Genomic DNA, 22,329 nt, shown 5'->3' on the forward strand with positions numbered 1-22,329 from the left:
TAGCGCTTGCAGCATTTTTGGCAACGAGATCCACAGGTCTATTTCCTAAGTAGCACATAATTTTGTTTGTTTCATATAAATAGGAGTTGACATAGGACATAAATAAGTGTGCCAAGTTGCTTCAAAGCGACTCTTTTCTGCAGTCTGTCCATCTTTGACTCCTGTTCTGGCCAGAGCTGCCCTCTTGGAGCCACATTTATCCTCAGCACACATGGTCATCAAAGGGAGAGGTCTGAATATGAATCTTAGCACTGCATGACATCACTTAGAGTTCACACATTTACCCTTACCTGTCTTATTTCTAAGCTGTCTGTGTTTACATGCTTACTGTACAATAATTGTACAGTCAAAAAGAGAAGTAAAAATTTCCCACTTTTATAGTAAATAATACAAAAATGTCACTTTGAAAAACACCTCCTCACATATTGGTGACTGACAGTACAAGCTTTATCTTGCTGTAGTTTGTTTTTGTACGGTGCTTATCACTACACTGTCTAAACCTCTCACAATGCATCATCACAACTGCTTTCTAGGGAAGGATCATTTTTCTTGTATGGAGGAAGAGCTCAGGCATTCGAGGTCTGGTTTAGCACCGGGAAAGCTGATGACAAACCTGTTTGCTAAAGGTCAAACCAGGAGTCTGTGGCAGAGATGAGAACAGAGTAACAGCTCAGTACTTTAACTCCCAGACCATTTTTCTCTCTCTTTTTCAATATCTCTCCAGGTTTTTTTTGAGTGTTTTCACTTGTCAAAATTCACTCATTCATCTACATCTCTAGGATGATGTATTATTAAAATATTTTGGCACCTGATATGTATGTTCGGCTTAGTATTTGCAATCAGTTAGAAAGTACACTTTCCAAAATGATAGATCAGTGGGTGAAGGAGCAGTGATTCATTTTCTGTGGGGATATAATGCATTGGTAATATCAGACTCTTATTTTCTTTTCTTGAAGTAGATCTAGTACAGTAAGCTGCTGTATTTTGCCACTGCTTATATATCCTAAGTTAGTTACAGGTTTTCTCCATTGATAAGTAATCCTCTAATAATCTGTTTTTCTGTGACAACATGAAATTACATTGAAACTCAATGTAAAATTGAGTTTTATATGTGACCAAGAAATGTCATACAATAGTTGTCCTCTCATTTGTATTTTAACTCTTATTTTGAATGGGGCTTTGAGCAACCTCCTGATTTAGTTGAAGATGTCCTTGCTCATTGCAGGGGGCTTGGGCTAGATGAACTTTAAAGGTCCCTTCCAACCCAAATGATACCATGATTCTATGATTTTGGTTTTGAAAACAACAGAGAAAGGTATATTCTCAAGACACTTATTTTGGCTTATTTTCTCTGCAGAGCAATCAACTTATTTGTCTAGGATACTGAATGAGATGTCATTTTTAAAATATCATGATATCACCCGCAAACAGCCTGCAAGATTACTGTGAATTTATTTATTTTTTTCTTTTTCCCCTTGATTCAATTGAATAATCCATTATTATATTTATATTCAGTGGTAAAAATTTTAGTAGCATAGACATATTTCTGAATTCCTTTTAAAAACTGGATACAGTTTCAGAGGAGTGCAAATGATGCGGGATATGAGCAAGGATGATGGATTCCTGGAAGAACATTGCTAAAACAGTCATGAGAAATACTCAGAACCTGCTAGGAACAATAGCAATCCTGGATAGAGAGATAATAACTCTCAGCAGAGCAGTTCTTGCTGTTAAATGGCACTGTGGATTTAGATGATACTACCCATGTATTTTCAAATGAGTGTAAGAGTAGGACAGAACTAATTTAACCCAAACTACATTTATGGCAATTTTTTGTGCTAAAATCCAGGCAGAGTGAATCCTGAACAAAAATTGTCCTAATGAAAAAAATCAGTGTTTACCAAGAATTACTGCCTTCTGAAATGTGATAGATCACAGACATTGCCTGAAATGTAATAGTGAAACAAAGACCCTGATTCCAGATTTCCTAATGACATTGGGAGGCTTTTCATTCAATTCAGAGAATTTGGGGTCTGGTCAACAATTATCTTTTCAAAACACATTTTGTCAACCAGCCTGGCACAGATGGGTCTCTTAACTGCTACCACTGTTCTTGGAGAGATGCTGGCCCCCTGTGTTTATATAACTCAGCCATAGCAACTGCCAACAACTGAACCACAATGGTTTTTTGTATTTTCCAATCTCATAGTAAATTAGCACTGAATTCTTTCGCCATTAAATCATGCAAGTCACTACGGATATTTACTATTAAACTGCAAAACTGTTCACTAATCAATCAATTGCATAAAAGCCTCAAACAGAGCAAATAAATTGTTCAGCTCAAGCTATTAGAAAATCTACTACAGTGGGAAATTAATTTCAGTACTTCACTTAATTTAATTAGGTGAGTAATTCATGGAGTTTAGGCTTATTTGAAAACACTGATCTGAGGACTGAATCTCCAGGTCCATATATTTTATTTCCATCATTCTTTACTTTTTCCAGGTCCTCAAATTCCAAATTTATTTTCATGGTAAGTCTCATTTAGCTTTGAGACAGACTACAAAGTGTAAGTCTTGCATAAATTATTTTATCCCATATAGGCTTAAGTTCTTGGGCTGAACAATCAAGATTTTTCTGATTTGCTCTATAACTAAAAGTTGATTTTTCACTTCTTTTGTTCTAAGGTCCCCATAAAATGGGTCATGGCTGAAACAGTGTGTCATTTAACAGCAAGCCATTCTTGGAGGATCAAATAGGAACAGTGACAAACTTCCAGACGAACACAACCCCAGACAGAATGGTTGGCATCCTAAATTTTCCCCTCTTAGCATTTAATATGTTGATAACAGGAACTATGTTCTCTGTCAGGTCAGCTTGGGCTGAGGCTGCATTCATCTATGTAATGCAGCAGATTTGGGTGGCCTCTCTAGCAGATACTTTACAGAATAAAAAACACAATAAAATACCAGCTTTTCGTGCATAAATAACCAATAAGGCTTTGGGAAATGAGATATTTCTAACCTTCTTTTTATTACATTCTAGGGATGTTTTCTGCAGTTGAAAAAAAATCTGCATCTTAAATACTTGAAGTACTGCTGAGCTACTCCCATGCCCACTCTGAATAAAGGGTTTAGCTGATGACTCAATCTAATACTAGACCTTTTCCCCATGTTTGTTGTAGGGTTTTGTGTAACACAACTCCTGAAACTGTATTACAACACAAGCTATTACAGTAATCACTTAGATGAGAAGGAGCTTGAAGGAGTGAAATGCAGAAAATGAGCCTATTTTTTCAGAAGTGTAGGTGTTTGTGGACCTGCGGACCATTGCTAACATGGCTAAGCAATAAACCAAGCAGTTGAATCTCAGCACACTAAATGCATAAAATAATTTTTAACGAGTTGGAGTTTTGTAACTATTGAGAAACAAGTTAGAAATATCTCTAACCATAGTTCACATTCTGTGGGATATTCTTTTATTTCAATTACTTCTTGTTTTAATTGTGAAATGATCTGCAAAAAAGTATTTAACATTGCCTCAGTTTGATTTTTCTTATTCCCAAAAGAAAAAGTTTCTCTTTGTCAAAAAGAATTAAGAATTACGAAAATTATTTTTTAAAAAAGTATAAATTAACTTATTTTCTGAGAAATTTTGATTTCTAGGCCTGCCATTATTCTTCTATAAATTTTCTGAGCAATAGTATACTTAGACTTTCCACTGAAATGCCGAGATTTAATTCAAAGCCATAGGGTGCTGCACATTTCTGTAGCTGGTTTTCACTCCCACCTTTTTATCTCTATATATAGTAAAAAAAAGATTGTGAATTTTATTTCTAGGAAATAAAATATTAATACAGAATTAATACCAGCAAAGTCTGTGTAAGGATGAATATTATTAGAATATGACACATTTACTTAAATTTCAAGAACAATTGGGATAGCTAGACACCTCCCATTCCAAGAAGTTTTTATAGAAGATGAAATAAAAAATATAATGACCTTCTCTGAGGGACTCCACCCCCAGAACAAACTAGTCCAGTGCTGACACTGACTCTTGGTTCTTCTTGAGGGTGAAATCCTGGTTCAATGGGAATCAGCAGTAAAACTTTCATGAATTTCAAAAGTACTACAATTTCCTCTACAACTTTATATTACTTCTTTTGATGTAAACACCAAAAGATCTTCAATGACTGCTGAATTTTAGTTCTATATAAAGATAGCACTACCAGTAGAATGTATTAAATTCCTTTTGACCCTAATAAGCTAGGAGAAAAAGTCAACAGCATCTCAGCAATTGTTTGGAAGGAGTCAGGGAGGAAAAACATGAAGATACATAACAAAACTGATAACATTAAAATAGTAAGATTTTAAAAGAGAGAAACCAGAACAGTAAACACAATGACTTGACATTACCAGTACAGGAGAATAAAATATTATTTGTCATTGTTTTCAGCTTCCATTTATGCACCTTAGATGAAAGCCAAAGACTACAAATACTGCCTAATGTAGGTAAGTCCAAAAGACTTAAGAGTATGTGGAAGAACTTGAGAGTTGTGTCCATGTGCACTATAAACCTACATATCTGAGAGTTCAATACTGCATCGGTTTCCTTTCTTGAGCTTAGCAGGAATGTGCGATTCAGACAAAAAATTCTATGCTATCTTAAATTATGACCCCAATAAAATATTAAAAATAGAAAACTACTTCTCAATAATTAACCTTTTCCAAAGAGCTTAAAAGTTCCTTTGTAGCTCAATTTCCAAGTGACACTTACTGTAACTGAACACAGGACAAGAATGTATGCATGGAAACTGAGGAAATTAGAACAATTCATTATCAGGCACACAGGTAAGAAAGTGTTATTATCTTGCCTTACAGTGACAGTGTAATGTCAGAATAAAACATTAGTGAACAGAGCGAAGATGTCTGGTTTTGCAGAGACATTCCCCCCGATTCCCTGGGCAGAAGTAGGGCAGCATAGACTGGGGAAGGACACTCCCCAAGCCCAGGCAGCATGCGTGCTTGTTGGGACTAGTATCAGCCCACAGAGCAGAGGAGGAACTCCTGGGTTTCATCTGAGCTTTGATTCCTTTAACCTCCTGGACTGCAGTCCCTACATTGTTTTTTGATTTGGTTTTGTTTTGTTTTGTTTTTTAATGAAGGGTCAGCTCATTTTTTCATTTCAAGCCAGAGCTTGAAGAATCCCAGAATATGCTGAGTTGGAAGGGATCCACATTGAGTCCAGCTCTTAGCCATGCACAAGACCATTCCCAAGAGTCACACCATGTACCTAAGAGTATTGTCCAAATGCTCCTTGATCTCTGTCAGGCTTGGTGCTGTGACCACTTCCCTGGGGAGCCTGTTCCAGTGCTTAACCACCCTCTGGGTGAAGAACCTTTTTCTAATATCCAACCTAAGCCTCCCCTGATACAACTTCAGACCATTCCCTCGGGTCCTGTCACTGGTCACCACAGAGAAGAGATCAGTGCCTGCTCCTTTTCTTCCCCTCATGAGGAAGTTGCAATGAGGTCTCCCCTCTGTCTCCCCTTTTCCAGGCTGAACAGACCAAGTGCCCTCAGCTGCTCCTCATACAGCTTCCCCTCACCCGACACACACCTGCTCACCAGGCACACACCAGACATCTCAAACAGGGATGTACACTCCACATCTCATTCCATAATCCTGTTGTGTGTAAAAGGTATAGATGATTTCTGCAGCTATAGGTGAAGGGTTTGGTTTTATTCCTACCCTCAGCTTTTCCTTATCATTTGCCTCAAAGCATTTATGTGCAAAATCTGCTGCATACTGCTAGACATGTGTTTGGGTGCTTGCTGGTGGGGCTCCTGTTACAAGCAACCATGTTGTGTTCCGAAACAAGGATCTTTAATTCTTGCTCCTGGAGTGTGAGTCAGAATCCCAAATGAGATATTAAAATTATCTAGTCATGCACTTGAACCTTCAATCTCCACTGGGGCCCTGGCAGCACCCAGGAGTCTTTCCTCTGTTGTGGATTACTTTCCTTGTGAATGTCTCACCTTTGATAAAGATGTACAATAAAACAAGGTGAAAAGGTGCAATAGCTCTTCGGAAAAGGAATCAAAATTAGAGGGAGATAGGTGCTGAATGCTTGCATAAAATACAAGTCTGTAAGAAAGTAATCTTAACATAGATGTACTTAAAAGACTATCAATACTTATCGATTAAACCTCATGAAATCACCATAATGGAGGATTAGAAAAGTGGGATTTCTTTTACTTCCCTTCCTGCTGAATCCAGACATTGATTGAGACCAAAAATCCTGCACTCCTGCTTTACTTAGGGCCTGATGGCATGAGCCAGCATAGTGCTCATTTCCTGGTAGATCAAAGCTGGGTGCCTGATTCCTTCTCTGAGCTACCTGCGCAGCCATTTCTCCCTGAGCAGGCGGCACAGCAACAGCCTATCTCTGTGGTTAAGTGGGTGCTGATTACTCAGAGGAAAATAGCTCCAAATCACTGTCTATCAACTGCTCATTTTCAGAAGACACAGGACTGTCTGTGGGATTTTGCAAGTGTAGTTTTGTTGTTACGTCTTCCGCCTTGTGAGGGACCCAGGGCTCTGCTCCTGCCTGCAGTTTCCCTTTCCCATCACTATATTATAAAGAGGTGGAATGTTGTTCTGTTGCAGAGTACCAAAGTCCCATTCCATTTGCAGCCTGGGAATTGCTGGCTTTTATAAATGGTTTCTGTTGGTTTTTTGAGACCAGACAGTGACTATTGAAATAATACATGATCCTAAACAAATAAAAGAAAAACTGGGAACATTCGGTCTTGACAGCAAATGGAATCAAAGATGAGCAAGCCCAATTTCTTTTCTACTTTTTTTGTATTAAAAACTAATATGTATTCCTGAAATTTCTTAAGTAGTCCATCCACACTGTGTAACCTGAGCAATGAATACCTTCAACAGGATTCTTGCAGGCTCTGATTGCCTCAGGATCCTGTGCAGAGGTGTTTCTCATTCAGGGTCTGTAGCACTGGGCTGCAAGTAGGCAAGAGCTTGTGTTTCTACCATGCAGATGAGACCTTTCCTTTTAAAACCTTTCTTCCAAGGTGAAGATGATTCTTCCCTTTCAACAACTCAGTGACCAGGAATCTCACATAAAGTGGGGAGAAATCCTTGTTCAATGCTCTCCTCTGCCTGAGGACTGTCCAATCCAATATTAAAGGAAAGGCCATTAAGCATAGCCAGAGGGAAGTTTTCTCTGTGGATGCATTTGACAGGACTCTTGTTGGAGCCCCACCACTGATAAACAAAGGAGAAGAGAGGATACCGACATTGGAAAGGGACTTTACCACATCCTGCTTCCATCTAAATCCTACTGAGGTTCCAAAAATCTTTGTTGCTATAAATCTGGGATGCTACTTTTCTCATTACTTGGGTAATAGAAACACTGGCCATTATTGCTGGCCATTATTGCTGGCCATTAAACAATCCCCTGTAGAAGAGACAAAACCTTTCTGAAAAATGCTGCTGGTCTTTAAAGAAAAGAAAATCAGAAGTTTTCCACTGACTCTGCTAAATTGCCTTTGGACTTTGAACCTCTTTTTGTGGGCTCTTGTGTTGATCCTCTTTTTCCTGGCACTCTAACTTTCCCCTGTTTTTCCATAACCATATCTTAATAATGCTTTTGTGTGTAAATGACTAGATCTGTCAAGGACCCAGAAAACCAGAATTCTCCTTTTGCTTTGAGCTGGTAGAAGTTTTTCAAGAGAGCTTTTTTTGTCAGATAATGAAGATTTGCAGAAATCCAGTTTCCAAGGGAGGAGCCTTTCCTGCCAGCCTGTGCCCCACCTTCCTGAGTCCTGGCAGTTCATACGTGTCAGCTTTCCTGCCATCCAGTTTTGGAGCCACCAAAAGCCCCTGCTGTGAGAGTGCTTCAGTTGTTTTGAAGTGAACAAATGCACCTTCTGCTTCTGAAATAATGCTTTTGGAAAAATATTTTCATGGGAGCTGGTGAGCTCTAATCATCCAGTACCTCATTTGCACTCATGTTTCCTCTGCAAGCCTGAAAGAACTAGTTCTGTTGCACAGACTGCTGTTCCCAGTAGTTGTATTTTCCCTATTTCCCTTTATTTCTCCATGGGCAACTACAGAGGGGTGAGATGTTCTTTGCTGGAAGATTCACAGCATTGTCAAACACCGGGGGACAGTGGAAAATCGAGGCTCTGAAAGGAAATATGACACATTGGGCACTAACTCTTCCATCAAGTCCTCAAGAATCTGCTTTGTCCTGGTCTTTCAGATCCACTTGCACCCCAGCTCCCCCAATGCCCTTGCTTGTTGTGCTTTTCCTCTCCTTACTTACTCACCCTGCTGCCTCCTCCTGGCCAAGCTCTGACAGTCCTAGGCTCCATATCTCTTGGCTGTGTCTCAACTTTAATCTCCAGCCCAATGTCCTTGCTCAGACTGTAGCCTCTTTCCTTGTTTTTCCTCTTACTCTTTTCCCAGCCTCAGCTTTTCAGCCAGGCATTTTCATTTCTGCTTTAAAACCAGCACCACCACCTTTGCTCCTTCTCCACAGGTACTGCTCCAGCTCCCTCAGTTCACAAACACACCACAAGCACTGAGTGAATGGTCTACCAAAGAAGGTTTTGATATCTTTTATAATTTTGGGGTTAGGTTTCTTAGCGTTTTAATAAATTTGATGCAAAATGCTAGTGGGTCTTGTTATCACAGAGAGGATCCAAGCACTCTGTGACCTGTGTCCTTCTCCCCAGTCTACTGGTTGTAACTTGGTTTTAATTGGGTACAAAACCTATCACAGGGATGGGATAAACTGGGGTCCTGAGAGGAGCTTGTGGATGAGGCCGTAAAGCACTTGGCCTTGATTTCACACGAATCTTCAGACAGTGTGAACTGGGGGTTGTGCTCAGGTGCCACGTGTGTTGGATTGTGCCTTTGCAAAGAAGCCCAAACTGTGTGCTGTGATGATTTCTTTGCATCAAATTGCAGAGTTGGGGACAGCAGGTGAGAAAGCTGTTAGAGATGCAGGCAGATTATTTAAAGGTAAGTATAGCAAAATACAATTCTTTATCTTCCTTCTCAGTAAGGAGTGAATGGACAAAGCTATATCTCTTGAAAATAAATCAACTCGAGCCATATGCCAGACTTGGATAGAATATCAATCATCGATTGGTTAAAATGTGAAGTGGTAGGCAAGTGACCAAAACTACTTCCAGTATAAATGATGGTTTTCTACATATCTGTTCATGTTTAGTTTGTCTATGCATTTGTTCATGTTTAGTGGAAAGTAAAAGGCTTGAATTTTTCATCGCTGGTCATCTTTCCTTTAGGTGTACTTTGGGGAGGGACTCTTCGAGCAGACACTGATGGCTATTTAACAGGGTTAATATCAGTCAGGAAAATTACCATCAGCAAGTCAGAAGAAAACATTTTCATAGATTTCCGTTCAGCAGCTTTTACCTTTTACCTTGAAAGTAGAAGAAAGTACTTCAGCTGACACTTGCTTTTATGTTGCTGCTTTGATCTTCCAATGGAAATGGATCTATAATAGCACTAGTAGCTTCCATTGCATCCTTTACGTTGAAGAGACCTTTTCAGGTAACGTGATTTCTTGATAAAAGAAAAAGGATGTAGTGCTCCTTATTTTGTACTCACTGCACATTCCTCTCTTTCCTCTACATTTTGTTGATGGACTACCTTACAGGCTGGCTGAATGGTGTTCACTTTTTTAGCCTTATGAGTCCCATGTTGCCCTGTGATACACACCTCTGTTCTTTTGGCAAAAAAAAAAATTCTGCATTAGTGTTAATGAAGGCTCTTGCCAATTGCATTTTGTATTAAAAATTTTTTTTCTAACTTGCCCCATCCACTATGCCATATTTTTCATGCAACAGAAGGGATCATTAAATGTAGTTGTGTTTTGAATAATATAAATTCAAAACCAAGCCTCATCTCTAGTATGTCTTATAACCAGGATATAGTTGTTTTTAAATGTGCTTTCATAAAATCGTTGGACTTACCTAAAAAAAATATTTGTCATCTAAGAAAATGTTTGTCATCTAATGAAAGACAAAACCAAAAACATACAGGCATTAAGATTTGCTGAAGCAAATAATTTTCTTCTAACTGATGTGGAAAAAAATGCCTGAAATACATCAAAGCTAACACTGAAATAGAATTCATTCTCATTTTAAAAAGATGGAACTGAGAAGCGTTCCAGTCTCTCAGGATTCTGAGTTACAATTTGAACACTTACATATGAATACTGATTAGGGAACAGTAACTTTTTGTCCTGTAGCTGATCTTGAGAGAAAGTAATATAGATGTGGTACTTGAACAGCATGTATTTAGAGCTTTTTTCCTTAGTTTTATGTCAAGTGTACTGTGTGCATTGTGCTCTTCTTTACAGTCCTCTGTATAAGGAGATCTTGTTTTCTTTCATAGCATTGCACACCCCCCTGCCCCAGACTGAAGATTTGTAAAATGGTCGTGTTAATCTGGAATTCTTCAGAGATGGGGGGGGGGGCTATGGGAAAGACATGTTTCTTTCTACTGTGTGGCCACTCTCCTGGAAGAACGTATTTTAAGCTTCCTGTACTTTGGAAAGTTTAACACGCAAGTTTTCCATTTTCTGAAATCATTTTCTCAGTGTTAGGCTGCCATAGTAAGTGCTGGTCTAGGAGTATACTATCTCTAGGACAGCTGTAGGTCTAGCTAGATGGAGGTCTTATTGCCTCAAGAAAAGTAGGCATACCCCAGCACTTATGACCTTTTACTGGTGACCTCTGTATGTCTGACACAGCTGCTCAGGTCCCTGAGATGCCTGTGAGGTCTTCCTATGGAGTGCCCTGAGGTCTCCTGCGAAGTAAAAGGAAAAAGGAGACTCTAAGTACATGGTACTGGGTTTCCCTGGGCTCTGTGGCTCAGGCATCTAAATTTCCAGCACTTGAATATTTTAGCCACTCAAGTCCCTTATTAGAACTACCTCAAAATTCTGAATCCAGAATATCCAGCTAAGGCTGGTCTAGGAAGGACTGCTAAAGATATGATTTTGTATCTCCACAGCAGAAATGGCATTTAGTATGGTTAAAGAAGACCTTTCTTTGAAGTACAAAGAATTACTGTCACTAAATCTAATAAAAAGTTGATTTTACTTGAAGAAAAGACTTGGTGGGAAGCAGAGGTGCTCAGTTCAGTGTTAAGCGAAAATTCTTGAGAGAGGAAGAGGGTCTTTAACACTTGGGCATTGAAAGTGGGCAAAAACAAAGAGGTGCAGAAGAGAAGTTTAAAAAACTTCAGAAAATTTTGATGGAAACAGAGAAATTTATCTGATAGCATGAGAGAAACCTCATCGTTTGCAAACTTGTTGCAAAAATACTTTCCCTATTAATATGATACATACAGGTAACAATAAGCTATGACTGGAGCAACACAGATATGTTTAAATGTTTGTTTTATGCCTAATCTTACCTTCTCATGTTAAGGAAAACACCCTTATTTGGGAAAACATGATTTAACAACATAAAATTATCAGATTCCACATATTAGGACAGAGTGGGTTTATTTTGTCTCCTAGAAACGCTCCCTTGTCTCCAACCTACTTAACATCCATTTCTATCTTTTCTGTCAGGAAGCCTGCAGATTTCAAATCCCTAGAGGCAAAGGAAGAAACATTTTGGTTTTTAACACACTTGCAGATGTGGCTGCATTATATCTCATTATATTTAAGCACATTATTTAACTTGGAAGATTGAGCCTTCTTCCATCCATTGATGGGAAAAATCTGTTTTCTGTGTTACAAGTGTTTTCCTGTGTATGTTTTCCTGTCTGTATTTTGACTTGCCATTTGTAAAGGGATATACATACCAAAGCTACTGGTGAACATGAGACTGATGAATTAAGAAATATCTCTCACAGCCAACACTTTTAATTATAGATTAATATGTATATGCCATATAATGAGCATATCACAGTGTAAAAGATTACAGGGATGGCTGCATTATTTAAATGGAAAGAGTTTTAGAGTAAATGTCTTCAAGAAAAATACAAGCATATTTTCAGCAGATGATACCTTTTAAATCTCATAACGTTCATTTGTGAACTGACTTAAACAGTTGATAGGAAGGGAGAAAAGTTTTTATTTGAATTGTGCTAAATGGAAAAGCTTTAACTTGTTATTCTCAGCTAGTACAAATAAAGTAAATGCTCCTTTTTCTTCAAGGAGAAAAATACAGTCAAATAATCTGTTCATACATATGTATACTCTTCAAGAAAAGCAGGGCTATGTCCCTGATATAGATACTGGCTCAGTAAACCAATAATCTTGGTCCTACAGAGAAGAGTGTCAGCACAACAGAGTGCAAGGTGAAAATCAGTATTGACACAGTCAAGATTGGAAGGAGCAAGCTCAGGGAGCTAAATGCATTGCTGTAGTACAAATATGCTAAACCCATGCGATAAAATAGCCCATAGCTTTGCTGTGCACATAGCTGCTCAATGCGTACTGATACTCAAAAAAACCCCAAAAAACTTTAACTTCTTTTTCCCAAGACCCTGCAGTACTATGAAACATGATAGTAGGAAGTGCTAGCAAGTTCATGCATCTTAAATATGATAATGCAACCTCATATCAATAACTCACAGTCCTGATAGGGCAATTGTAAACAGTCAACACTATTCACAGAGAAGATTTTCCCGGAGACAGGCAGCACTTTATCTTAGAGATACAGAGAGCTTCATTTGTGTGGGAAGACTGAAAACCCCATGAGGGGAAAACAGGGAAGTGTGTTTGTGGTGTGTGTTGCCAGGGGAATATTTGTGTATTTAAAGAGGAGACAAATTGCAGTGAGGGTAATATGAACTAATGAAGGACTCAGAAAAGGCTATTTGTGTGGACCTATTAGTCTTCAAAACACAAAAAAGTGGAATAAAATTAAAGACTGTTAATATGAAATTTTTTAATATGGTTCACACAATTTGACCAGTAGGATTTAATATCTCTGCTACAAGCTTTAGCAGATACTTTACCTTGAAGAAAATAATGAGAATAAGGTAATGAAAGTTCCTGCCATAATGTGAAAGCACACTGTCAGCTACATACTTTTAGGGGAATTTGTCTGCTCATGCTGTGTAGTTATGCCTCTCATTTGCACAAAAAAAAGCTATGCTACTTACTCAAATAGCTGTGCCTATAAGATGGGTAAAACATATTTCAGAAATCTCTTTAAAATATGTGTTAAAATACAAGACAAGGAGTCTTACTGTCTTTAGTGTTCTTACTTTTTTATTAGCTGTTCAGTATTATTGTGTGCCTCTGAAAAATGTAATATTAAGCTTAATACTGAAGTAAGACGAATGCTAGCAGCAGGAAACCTTCCGAAACACTCTGACTGGAGGGGTTTCAGCAGGTTCTAAGCACCTTGAATTCCTGGAGTTTGTGACTCAACAGGAACAGAGTAGGTGGAAAACTGTGTCCTTTTTATGACAGGTGATCAGTGAGGTTGGGATGTGCCTGAGGGTGGCGCTTGGCTGGACCTTGGGAGGGCAGTTATTGTTCTATGTCAGTCAAAATGGTGTTCAGCAGGGATGGATTTTTGTGCTGCAGTGTTCACATGTGGATGTTTGCGCTCCACAGCCCGGTGGAGTGAGTGCCCTACCAGACTAGGGGGAAGGCAGGATTTATAGGGAACCATGCAGGTTCTCGCCAAGGGGGTGCAGAAGCAGCAAATCAGCTCTGATGACAGCTCTCACCCTCTTGACCTCTTCATTTCAGCTCTCCACATGTGCCTTTGGTTTGATTCTGCAGATGCAGTGGTCTTCTGCTCAGTGCGCTCTCACTGGCCTGAGCTGGACAGAGGACGAGGCACTGATTACAGCTCCTGGTGTCACTGCAGCAGGCTCTGCCACTGCTCCAGCCATTTCTGTACTCTCTAAAATTATTTAGCCTGAGCTTTCAAATATACATGGGAAATTTATGACCTCAAAGGAGATGTTACATATAATTGAATGCAGAAAAAAAATCCATAAATCTACATTATATGGGTGTTCATTACATTTGTTAAGCTGATTTCACTGTTGCCTGCTGCCCTGAACACTTTTTCTGGTTTATCCCTGGCTTCAAGGTATATCTTACAAAGCTAGTTCAAACTGTAAGTTCCTTGCAGTATTGCCTGACTTACCTTAATGTATGGAGATCGTATTTATTATGACTCAATTCTCGGAGCATTCTCTCATTTCTAATTAACCACAACAAAATTGCCTCAATACCTTTACATATAGACTGAAGAATATTATACTTGCTACAATATTGTACAGAAAAGTACTAATTAAATTGTATAGTACTCTTCCAAGAGGAACTTTTCAAGTACAAAATAATCACTGTGGGAAAATTTTAGGGCTGTAATATAGCACACATCAAAACAGTGGAAGGTAAGGTGCAAAAATTGTCTAGAGCACTAGTTCCATCGTGGTTGTACCCATGAAAGTGTCTATGACTAAATTTAATTCCATTTAAAGGGGACTGATTTTACATAACTCTGTATTCATAGGCATACATTTTAAAAAGGACTTGCATTTTAGGATTGTTCTCAGTTGTATGTCTCTTAATGGATATTGAAAGCCACAGAAGTTTTTATGTGCTTACTTTGTTGTTTATAATGGACTTAAAGAAAGCCCCAAACACTGAACAGCAAAGCTTTCTGCCCTGTGTTATAATTTTGAGTCTCTGGTAGGACTCATGAGGACAGTTGGGCAATTTTGTAAAAAATGGTTTAATTGATTAGATGCATTCCTCCTTTCCAATTAAAAAGGACAAAAAGAGGGATTTTGTGACTCTGAGCCAATTTCATTGATGTATAGACCATAGCTAATATCAGTCATTATTGAGGTCCCGATTGAACTGCGTGTTTTCTCACAAACACGATTATAGCAACCTCATTTGCATTGCTAAATGAATGCTAAAAATACCAAAACATTTTTCCCTGCTGGCCAGAGCATAGCTGATCCAATCATTAAAATACAGATAAACAGATGTAACTACTCTGATGGAAGCTGAGATGATTAAGCACAATATGCATAAAGAATCAGTAGTTAAGCTACTAGCATGCTCTCCAGAAGATGAACTAGTGTGCTCTCCAGGAGCAAAAAGCTCCTGTTTAAAAATCACAACAATCTATCATGGAAGTTTTTGTGTGGCAGCAGAAGGATCTCTAAAAGCTTTACATTATCCCTCATTCAAAGTTTACCACATGTGCTAAGGGACTGAACTGTAACTGATATGTAGGAAAAAATAATTCCTGTTTTTCCTAGCAGGACTGATGACTTTGGCTGCAACAGGTGCTATAAGTTGTTGTCCCTTGTGCTGCACTAAAAGGTAGAGTCTGAGGAGCCCAGCACTGCTGACAGGTGGGGTCTTGCCATCCCTTACTTCTTAATCAGAGTCTGCATAGATGAACTCGCTCTGCCATGAATGAAATCTGGGTCAAATATCGAAATAACACAGATTATTTGGAGGATTTCTGGTTTGTTCCAGGTCTCTTTTTGGAGCAGAAATTAGAGCAGTGAGTCTACCAGATGATATCTGTGGGTTTTTTAATTAATACACTTTGAATATCTCCTTGCTTTCCAGCTCCCACCAAAACTGTAAACCTGTCCAAAACCTCTAAGCTTTTTCTGTGTTGGCAGTCAGTTTTTTCATAGCAGAAGTGTTTGCATGCCTAACCACCTGGAAAACAAAAAAATGCTTCGTGTCTGATTCAGCCAACTGCAGCTTCTCAGTACATCCCATTACACCAATATATAGGTTTAGTTTAAACTGTCAGAAATAAGTTTGAAGTAATGATCACGTGTTTCTTCAAGCAGAAAACATTTAAATGAACGGAATGGATGGATCGGTGCCTAGTATTTCCTCTATCATATACTTTGCTGTCATTCTGAATACTGTGCCGAGATCTATAATCAGCCCCCCGATTCCCCCAAATCTACAGGAAAATCTTCTGGAAATATTACATTAATCATTTTTTTCAAGACTACAGATGAAAGTAGCCATGTGTACTTTATGACAGTTGGTAATTAAACATTTACCGTACTGTGCCAATATTTAATACACAATGTAGAAGGAGCAAACTGAACAGAAGGTAAATCTGGCAGAGTTTAATGCCGACTGATGCTGTGGGAACACGCATGTGTGATCAGGACTGCAGCACCACAGAGGAAGAGGCACTGTAATAAACTGTGGTAGAAGCAAACTGCTTTTCCAGCTGTGTTAGACTTCTTTCCCTCCTCCTTGGAACAGAAATGAAAAAAAATATTTTTATCCTTGAAATGACTTGGAGAAACCATATGAGACTTTGGGAGTTAAGATCACTGGCTGCTTTTGCAAGACAATAAAGCTGTATGGAATAAATGAGTCCCAAGGAGTTTCTTTTGGTTTTATGACTGCCCCTCTTTCTTTTTCTCCTCCATATCACTGAGTATTTTGTAAAAACCTTCTATGTCTTATTTAGATTCCCTTCCCTGTTTCCATTTCTGCTGGAAAGCAAGGCAAGAGTATGTTTGTGTAATTTCTTGTTTATGTCATACCACTTTTGCATGTAGGCATGAAAACTTTAAATCTCTCTTACTCCCATTGAAATGATCAGAAATGTTCCCATTTTTTCATAAGGATTAGACTGCATGTCCACAAGTTTTCTGTGCCATCACAAACATGATTCGTCTGACTTAATGTCAATGCACGATGTGCATGCCCACATCTGAGCTGTGCACACTGATGTTGTACTCCATGAAGGCAGAGCTACAGAGAGAACCATCTGCTAAAAGGGACAGTCAAGACAGGGAAAGTGCACCACATCTTAAAAGCTTTTTTGTTTTCCTTTTTCATCTTTATTTTTGAGCCTGGATCTGGCTAACTTGTTTTTCTTATGTCTCAAGTTAAGGGAGACAAGTCCCAGCCAAACATTTCTCAGGTGTGTGACTTTTCTTGTAGTATGTGTTCTGTCCTCACAAATCACATACTAATCAGAATGACTTCTATTTGTACTCTTCTGAACAATTTTCATGGCTTCCCATGACATTCCAGATCCTTACAGCTATGATGGTCAAAAGAAGAAATGAAATAAGAGTGTAGGTGTCCCAGAGAGGTGGTGGATGCCCCATCCCTGGAAATATTCAAAGCCAGATTGGATGGGGCTCTGAGCAACCTGATCTAGTTGAAGATGTCCCTGCTCATTGCCAGGGATTTGGACTGGATGATCTTTAAAGATCCCTTCCAACCCGAACCATTCTGTGATTCTTTGATTCAATATTGCTTGTCCATGGTATAGCTGAGGATATTCACTCATCTGTGTAATAAGTTGACACAGATAATTATATGCAGCAAAAGGTACAGTTTGCAGTCAGTGGAAGTGCCATGAACTGTGGATAAAGCTGATTGGTGCCATGATTTCACTTTTTTGCAATCAGTAGAGTTGTTTGAGAAATGATTGTGTGACAACAAGCATGAAATTAAAGTGTCTGAGTGAGCTTGCATTCATGCACAATACCCTGTGCAAATATATTTAAGTAGATGCAATCTATTGAATAACCAGACTGCTCTCAAAAACCGCTTAGTAAAACATTGGCAAAGACACCCAGCAACAGCCAGATCAGACTGCAAATATTTGGTAGAATCCTGCTGCTAATTAAATTCTATCTGCAGGAAACTCCTCCAATTTTTAATGCAGTTACCAATGAACTTCTTACATTCTAAAGGCTGTGGATCTTTCATTCTGTAAACTTTTCATTCTATAAATCCAGGCTTCCTGGGGGCTGTGTGTTCATTAGCTGGCAGTGCAGCAGGACAGAAGTGGCTCTGCAGAGCAGAGCGGCCGGCAGCGCCGACCTCACATCCGCATGAGCCACATTTGGGGAAGTTCTATTTCAGATCTTTTCTCACCTGTTTCTGTGGCCTATAAGCCCAAGGCTGGGCAGATGGCCTTAGTGCTCTCTTGGAACACATCTTCTAGTTTTGCGTCATCCAAAAAGCATCTGATTCAGATGCTCCAATATGTACTAAAATGCAGTAGGGCTTTAAAGTTGAGACATTAACTTCAAAAATGCCTTCCCAGCCTGAATTAAGGTGGTAGCATAGTGACATCCTATGTGGTTGATGTTGTACAAAATTACCCACAACAACTCTTCTTGCTCAAAATAACTGTAATCATAGAAAGTAAAGCAAATGTGCAATTGCCTTTTTCCCCCCTTGTTTTTCCAACTGGAAAACTTTACATGGAAAATTTCAATAAATTAGTGGTCCTGCTTACAAACATTCCATGGCTCTAGTCTATATAACCTGATACATCATGGGTCCTGCAAACATTTACCTATGAGTAGTCACATTAATTTCTATAGGATTAGTCAAGTAAATAAACATTTTCTTTCCAGGATCAAGATCCAGTTCAAGGCCCAAGATCATAATGAATTTTGGTTGAAACAGGACAATAGGCGTTTTCAGAAATTATGTGAAATATTATCCACTTCGGTCCTTCCCAAAGGAAACCAATGCCAAGAAAATTAAAAAAAAAGTCATTATAAGAAAGGATGGACATGAAACAGTTTATTCTAGACAATGAAGTCTGTCCTCTTATGACCAGAGAAATTCTGCTCCTTTGCTTGATTTTATGATTATTTCAGTCTATGCCCAAATTAAGCAAGTAGACCAACACCATGCATATGACAGATGTAAAATCTTTACCTTAATACCTTTGTAAACTGCTTGTTGTTAATAGGAACACCATATCATTTTATGGAGCGATAAAAATCTGTATTCGTGGAAAAAATCATGACCAGAATTACATATAATGAGAAACAAAATTTTAAAATAGATTCAATTACAAAGAACTTTGTTTCGTAAAAGATAGAATGGAAACAATACGGTAAAAATAGATTATTACAAATAAAATGCTTTTCACTCCCAAAAGCATAACTTATTTTTTTTAAAGGTTGAAATGAAATTTGCTTACAGATGGTAACCCTTCAAAATAAAAGCACAATAGGACAGAATTAGCATGCATTTTTTATCAAAATGTGGATGTACAATTTGTAAAATACCACAAATGTTTGGAATTGTGGGTGCTGTTTCAAAAAAAGAAAGGACTTCGTGTCAGCAGTATTTTGACTAAAGTATGTTTCTTTCTATTCAAGATAGTTGTCATCCAGAATAGATCTGAAAAAAGAGACAAATGTAACTTTTTCACATTTTATAACACCTAATTATGGATCTGAGCAAATTCCTAATGTTTTTAGCTTTCCTTACTAAGCTGCTTTTCAACTCCGCCTCAGCAAGCCTGTTGTTACAAACAGAAAGGTCTTTCTTTGCCATGTTACCATACATGACTAATGTGTCTGATCCTGCATCCACTAAAGTCACTATCAAAACTTTGACTTGGCCAGGGTCACATCTTTTACTACAAAGCAGAACACATGATGTTAAAGAACAGTGTTAATACACTCAGGCTGCAACTTTTTCAATGAGTTTCAGGAATTTGAATGAAATTAGCCAGTGTTTGGCCTATTTGACACTACATTCATGTATTTACATCATGTACATCTGTTATAAACTCAACAGCAGGTGCTCAGAAACAGCTGTGTCCAGCAGTTTCTCAAAATTCCAAGCTGGACCATTTTAATTAATTGAGAGAGAGGGGATAGCGTAAAGCTTTCAAGATATATCTGGCCCCAATATAAGTTTGTCTCTTGCAAGTAGCCAGGAATGCAGTAATCTTTGAGAGGCTGCCCAATGAATTGTTTCAAGTTTTCTTCCAGGATTTCGAAAACGAAAGTCACACTTAAAAAATTGTATTTTGCTGCTGATGGTCATTTTTCCAGTGGCAGAGTCAAAAGAAGAGCAGAGTTGTATGTGGAAAATCTCAGCTGCTGTGCTGTGTGGGTTTGTCCTTGGCTGGGGATCCTGATTTTGGAGGGGTCAGATGTCCCAGGATCCATGTGGTGAAGGAGAAGGTGTGCACAGAGAGGACCTTCCCTCACCCTGCCCATGTGTCAGCATGTGCTCCATAGGATTGTAGCTCACTAGCTGCTGCAGCCTCTTGTGCAGCCGTGTCCCAGCAAATTGTTGTTTCGTCCATCTTGGAGTTTCTCGTGGCTCTGAAGGGATGCTCTGCTATCAATGCTGGAAGTCTGTCCACCTTGGTCCTGCTGTCTTCTTAATCTGCCAAAGGTTAAAAACATTGATATAGCTGTTATGTGCAGGTAACTGTATGGAATGACAGCTGTTCCCTACCCCTTGGATAGCCACATACACCTGGATATAAAACAGATTCCTGCACCATTTGATCTCTATTAACTGCTTGAACTTTATAGCTACCATTTCTTCTAAATGCTGATGATTGCTTCCTCCCAAATATGTGCAGTTAGGTCTTGGTCAAATCCCGCTCCCATTAAAACTATCAAAAACAGCCAGCAGAGCAGAGTTCTTTCTCTGGCTTTAGCACCTCTGCTCAGCCTGTAACTTGGCAAAACCTCCAGGTAGCTCAAGACTGATGAAGGCTGTTGACTTGGCACACAACTGCAGTAAGTAGCTGCTCCCCTCTGCTGTCCTACGATGTTATCAGTAACCTTCACCAGTAAAAGAGAAAAAATCATGAGATGAAAGTATATTCAGTATTCCTCTTGTTATTACTTCATATGTTATAAAAGCTTTGTAAGTGGTTTCAAGTAACAACAGCAACAAAATCTTATGTTGTTTAAAGACTGCAAAGTTTTCTTCTCTTGGCGTAATTTTCTAGAGAACAGCAACAGCTTTAGCAGCACCTGCAGTCCCACCAATCATGTTATCATAGAGATTCTCAGCATTTCTGTTCTACAGTGTTGGTAACCTCTGTGATTTCACTGTGATTCATGTGATATTCAGTGTTTTCCTCCAAACACAGATACAGTGTAAGTACTTTCAAGAAGGATGTAAAGATTCATGAGGAAGCTACGAGGTAGGGACCAATTTTTTGAAAACATGAACAGCTGCTGTTTTGAAGAAATTTTTCTCTGACTCTTTCTTTTCTCAAAATAGGAAACACCTGTTGATGTATTCCTGAAAAAGGCACCAAGACTTAGCACCAGAGACACTATGGAGGAAGCTCTTTGTTACAGTGATTAAAAATGGTATATGTGACATACTCCGAAAAGCCCCCAACTTTGCAAGTATCACTGAATACATTAAAAATACTCATTAATGGAAAAGCATGCAAAAATTAAATTTCAAGGGTCAGTTTCAAAGGCTAAAATACTTTGCATAAAGATTATATAGACACTATAATGAAGACTCAGAAGGCAATGTGAAGGGACATGAAAATTCTGCAATAGTAAAACAGAGGAATAAGGGAGGCTATTTAAAAATAATGAAAACACTGTCCAAAAACTTAAGTTTAAAAGCACAGACACAGGAAATGAAAAGCTGTAAGACAGACTGAAAAAATAACAGATTAGGGGAACAAATTTCTAGAAGCATTTATCCTAATGGTGACTTTTTTTCAAGTGCACCAGAAAGATGATGGCTACCATGGAGTCTACAGGCTAATGTATGACTGAGTTATTAGAGGATAGCACAAAAAATATGACTCTCTAGCTGAAAAGCCAATGAATTATTTTCATCAATGTTCATGCAAATGAGCTTAGGAGGGTTCCTTTTCTTATGAGAAATTTGTCCATCATCTCCAGTTAAACCATCAGTCAAACAGCTTTAGAATAAGTTGTTTAAATTAATGTTGACAAAGCATCAAAACAGTGGATTTTCACCCAAGGACTTTAAGAAAATTGAAATATATATAATTTCTGCACAGCTAAATGGAGAATGTAACATACTCTTGAAATTGTCTTGGCACTGTGGAAGGCAGTAAATGTGACAACTTTGGTTTTTTGTTGGTTTAGGGTTTTTTTTTGTTTGTTTGTTGGTTTGGTTTTTGTTTGTTTCTTTGTTTTTAACAAGGGCTTCAAAAAAGATCCAGGGGACTACCAGGAAAGTAATTGAGTTAGACTTGAGACTTGAAACATCTTAGGCTCTGAGCTACTGGTACAAGACTGAAGTATTTGTAGGCATTGACTGCAGTGCTTGGAAACTCATATTGGAAACTGTGGATTGCAAACCTTGCAAGCTGCTAAACAGTGAAGTGAGAGAAAATTTTGCTCTATGGAGACCTGAGGAATCATTGCATTGGCATAAGACATGGAAGTGCTTTCTCCCTGAAATTGTGTATTTACTTTTTTCATAAAAAGCTGAAAAATAAGTCATTTACTGTACTGCTTAATTTAAAAGGGAAATAGGAATTCTCTCAATAAC

General features: G+C 38.5%; 1 protein-coding gene across 1 annotated transcript in view; it reads right to left on the reverse strand.

The window, feature by feature from the left end:
* Nucleotides 1–18,582: 18,582 nt before the first annotated feature.
* The window catches only part of STK32B (serine/threonine kinase 32B), a 167,457-nt gene continuing 163,710 nt past the window's right edge, over nt 18,583–22,329 (reverse strand). Inside the window, exon 12 of the mRNA XM_027686608.1 lies at nt 18,583–20,208. Within this exon, the coding sequence (XP_027542409.1) occupies nt 20,070–20,208 (139 nt within the window). The 3' untranslated portion in view covers nt 18,583–20,069. The remainder of the gene's footprint in view (nt 20,209–22,329) is intronic.

Source organism: Neopelma chrysocephalum, unplaced genomic scaffold (genome assembly GCF_003984885.1).
Source record: "Neopelma chrysocephalum unplaced genomic scaffold, ASM398488v2 Primary Assembly neopelma1_71, whole genome shotgun sequence".
NCBI lineage: Eukaryota > Metazoa > Chordata > Aves > Passeriformes > Pipridae > Neopelma > Neopelma chrysocephalum.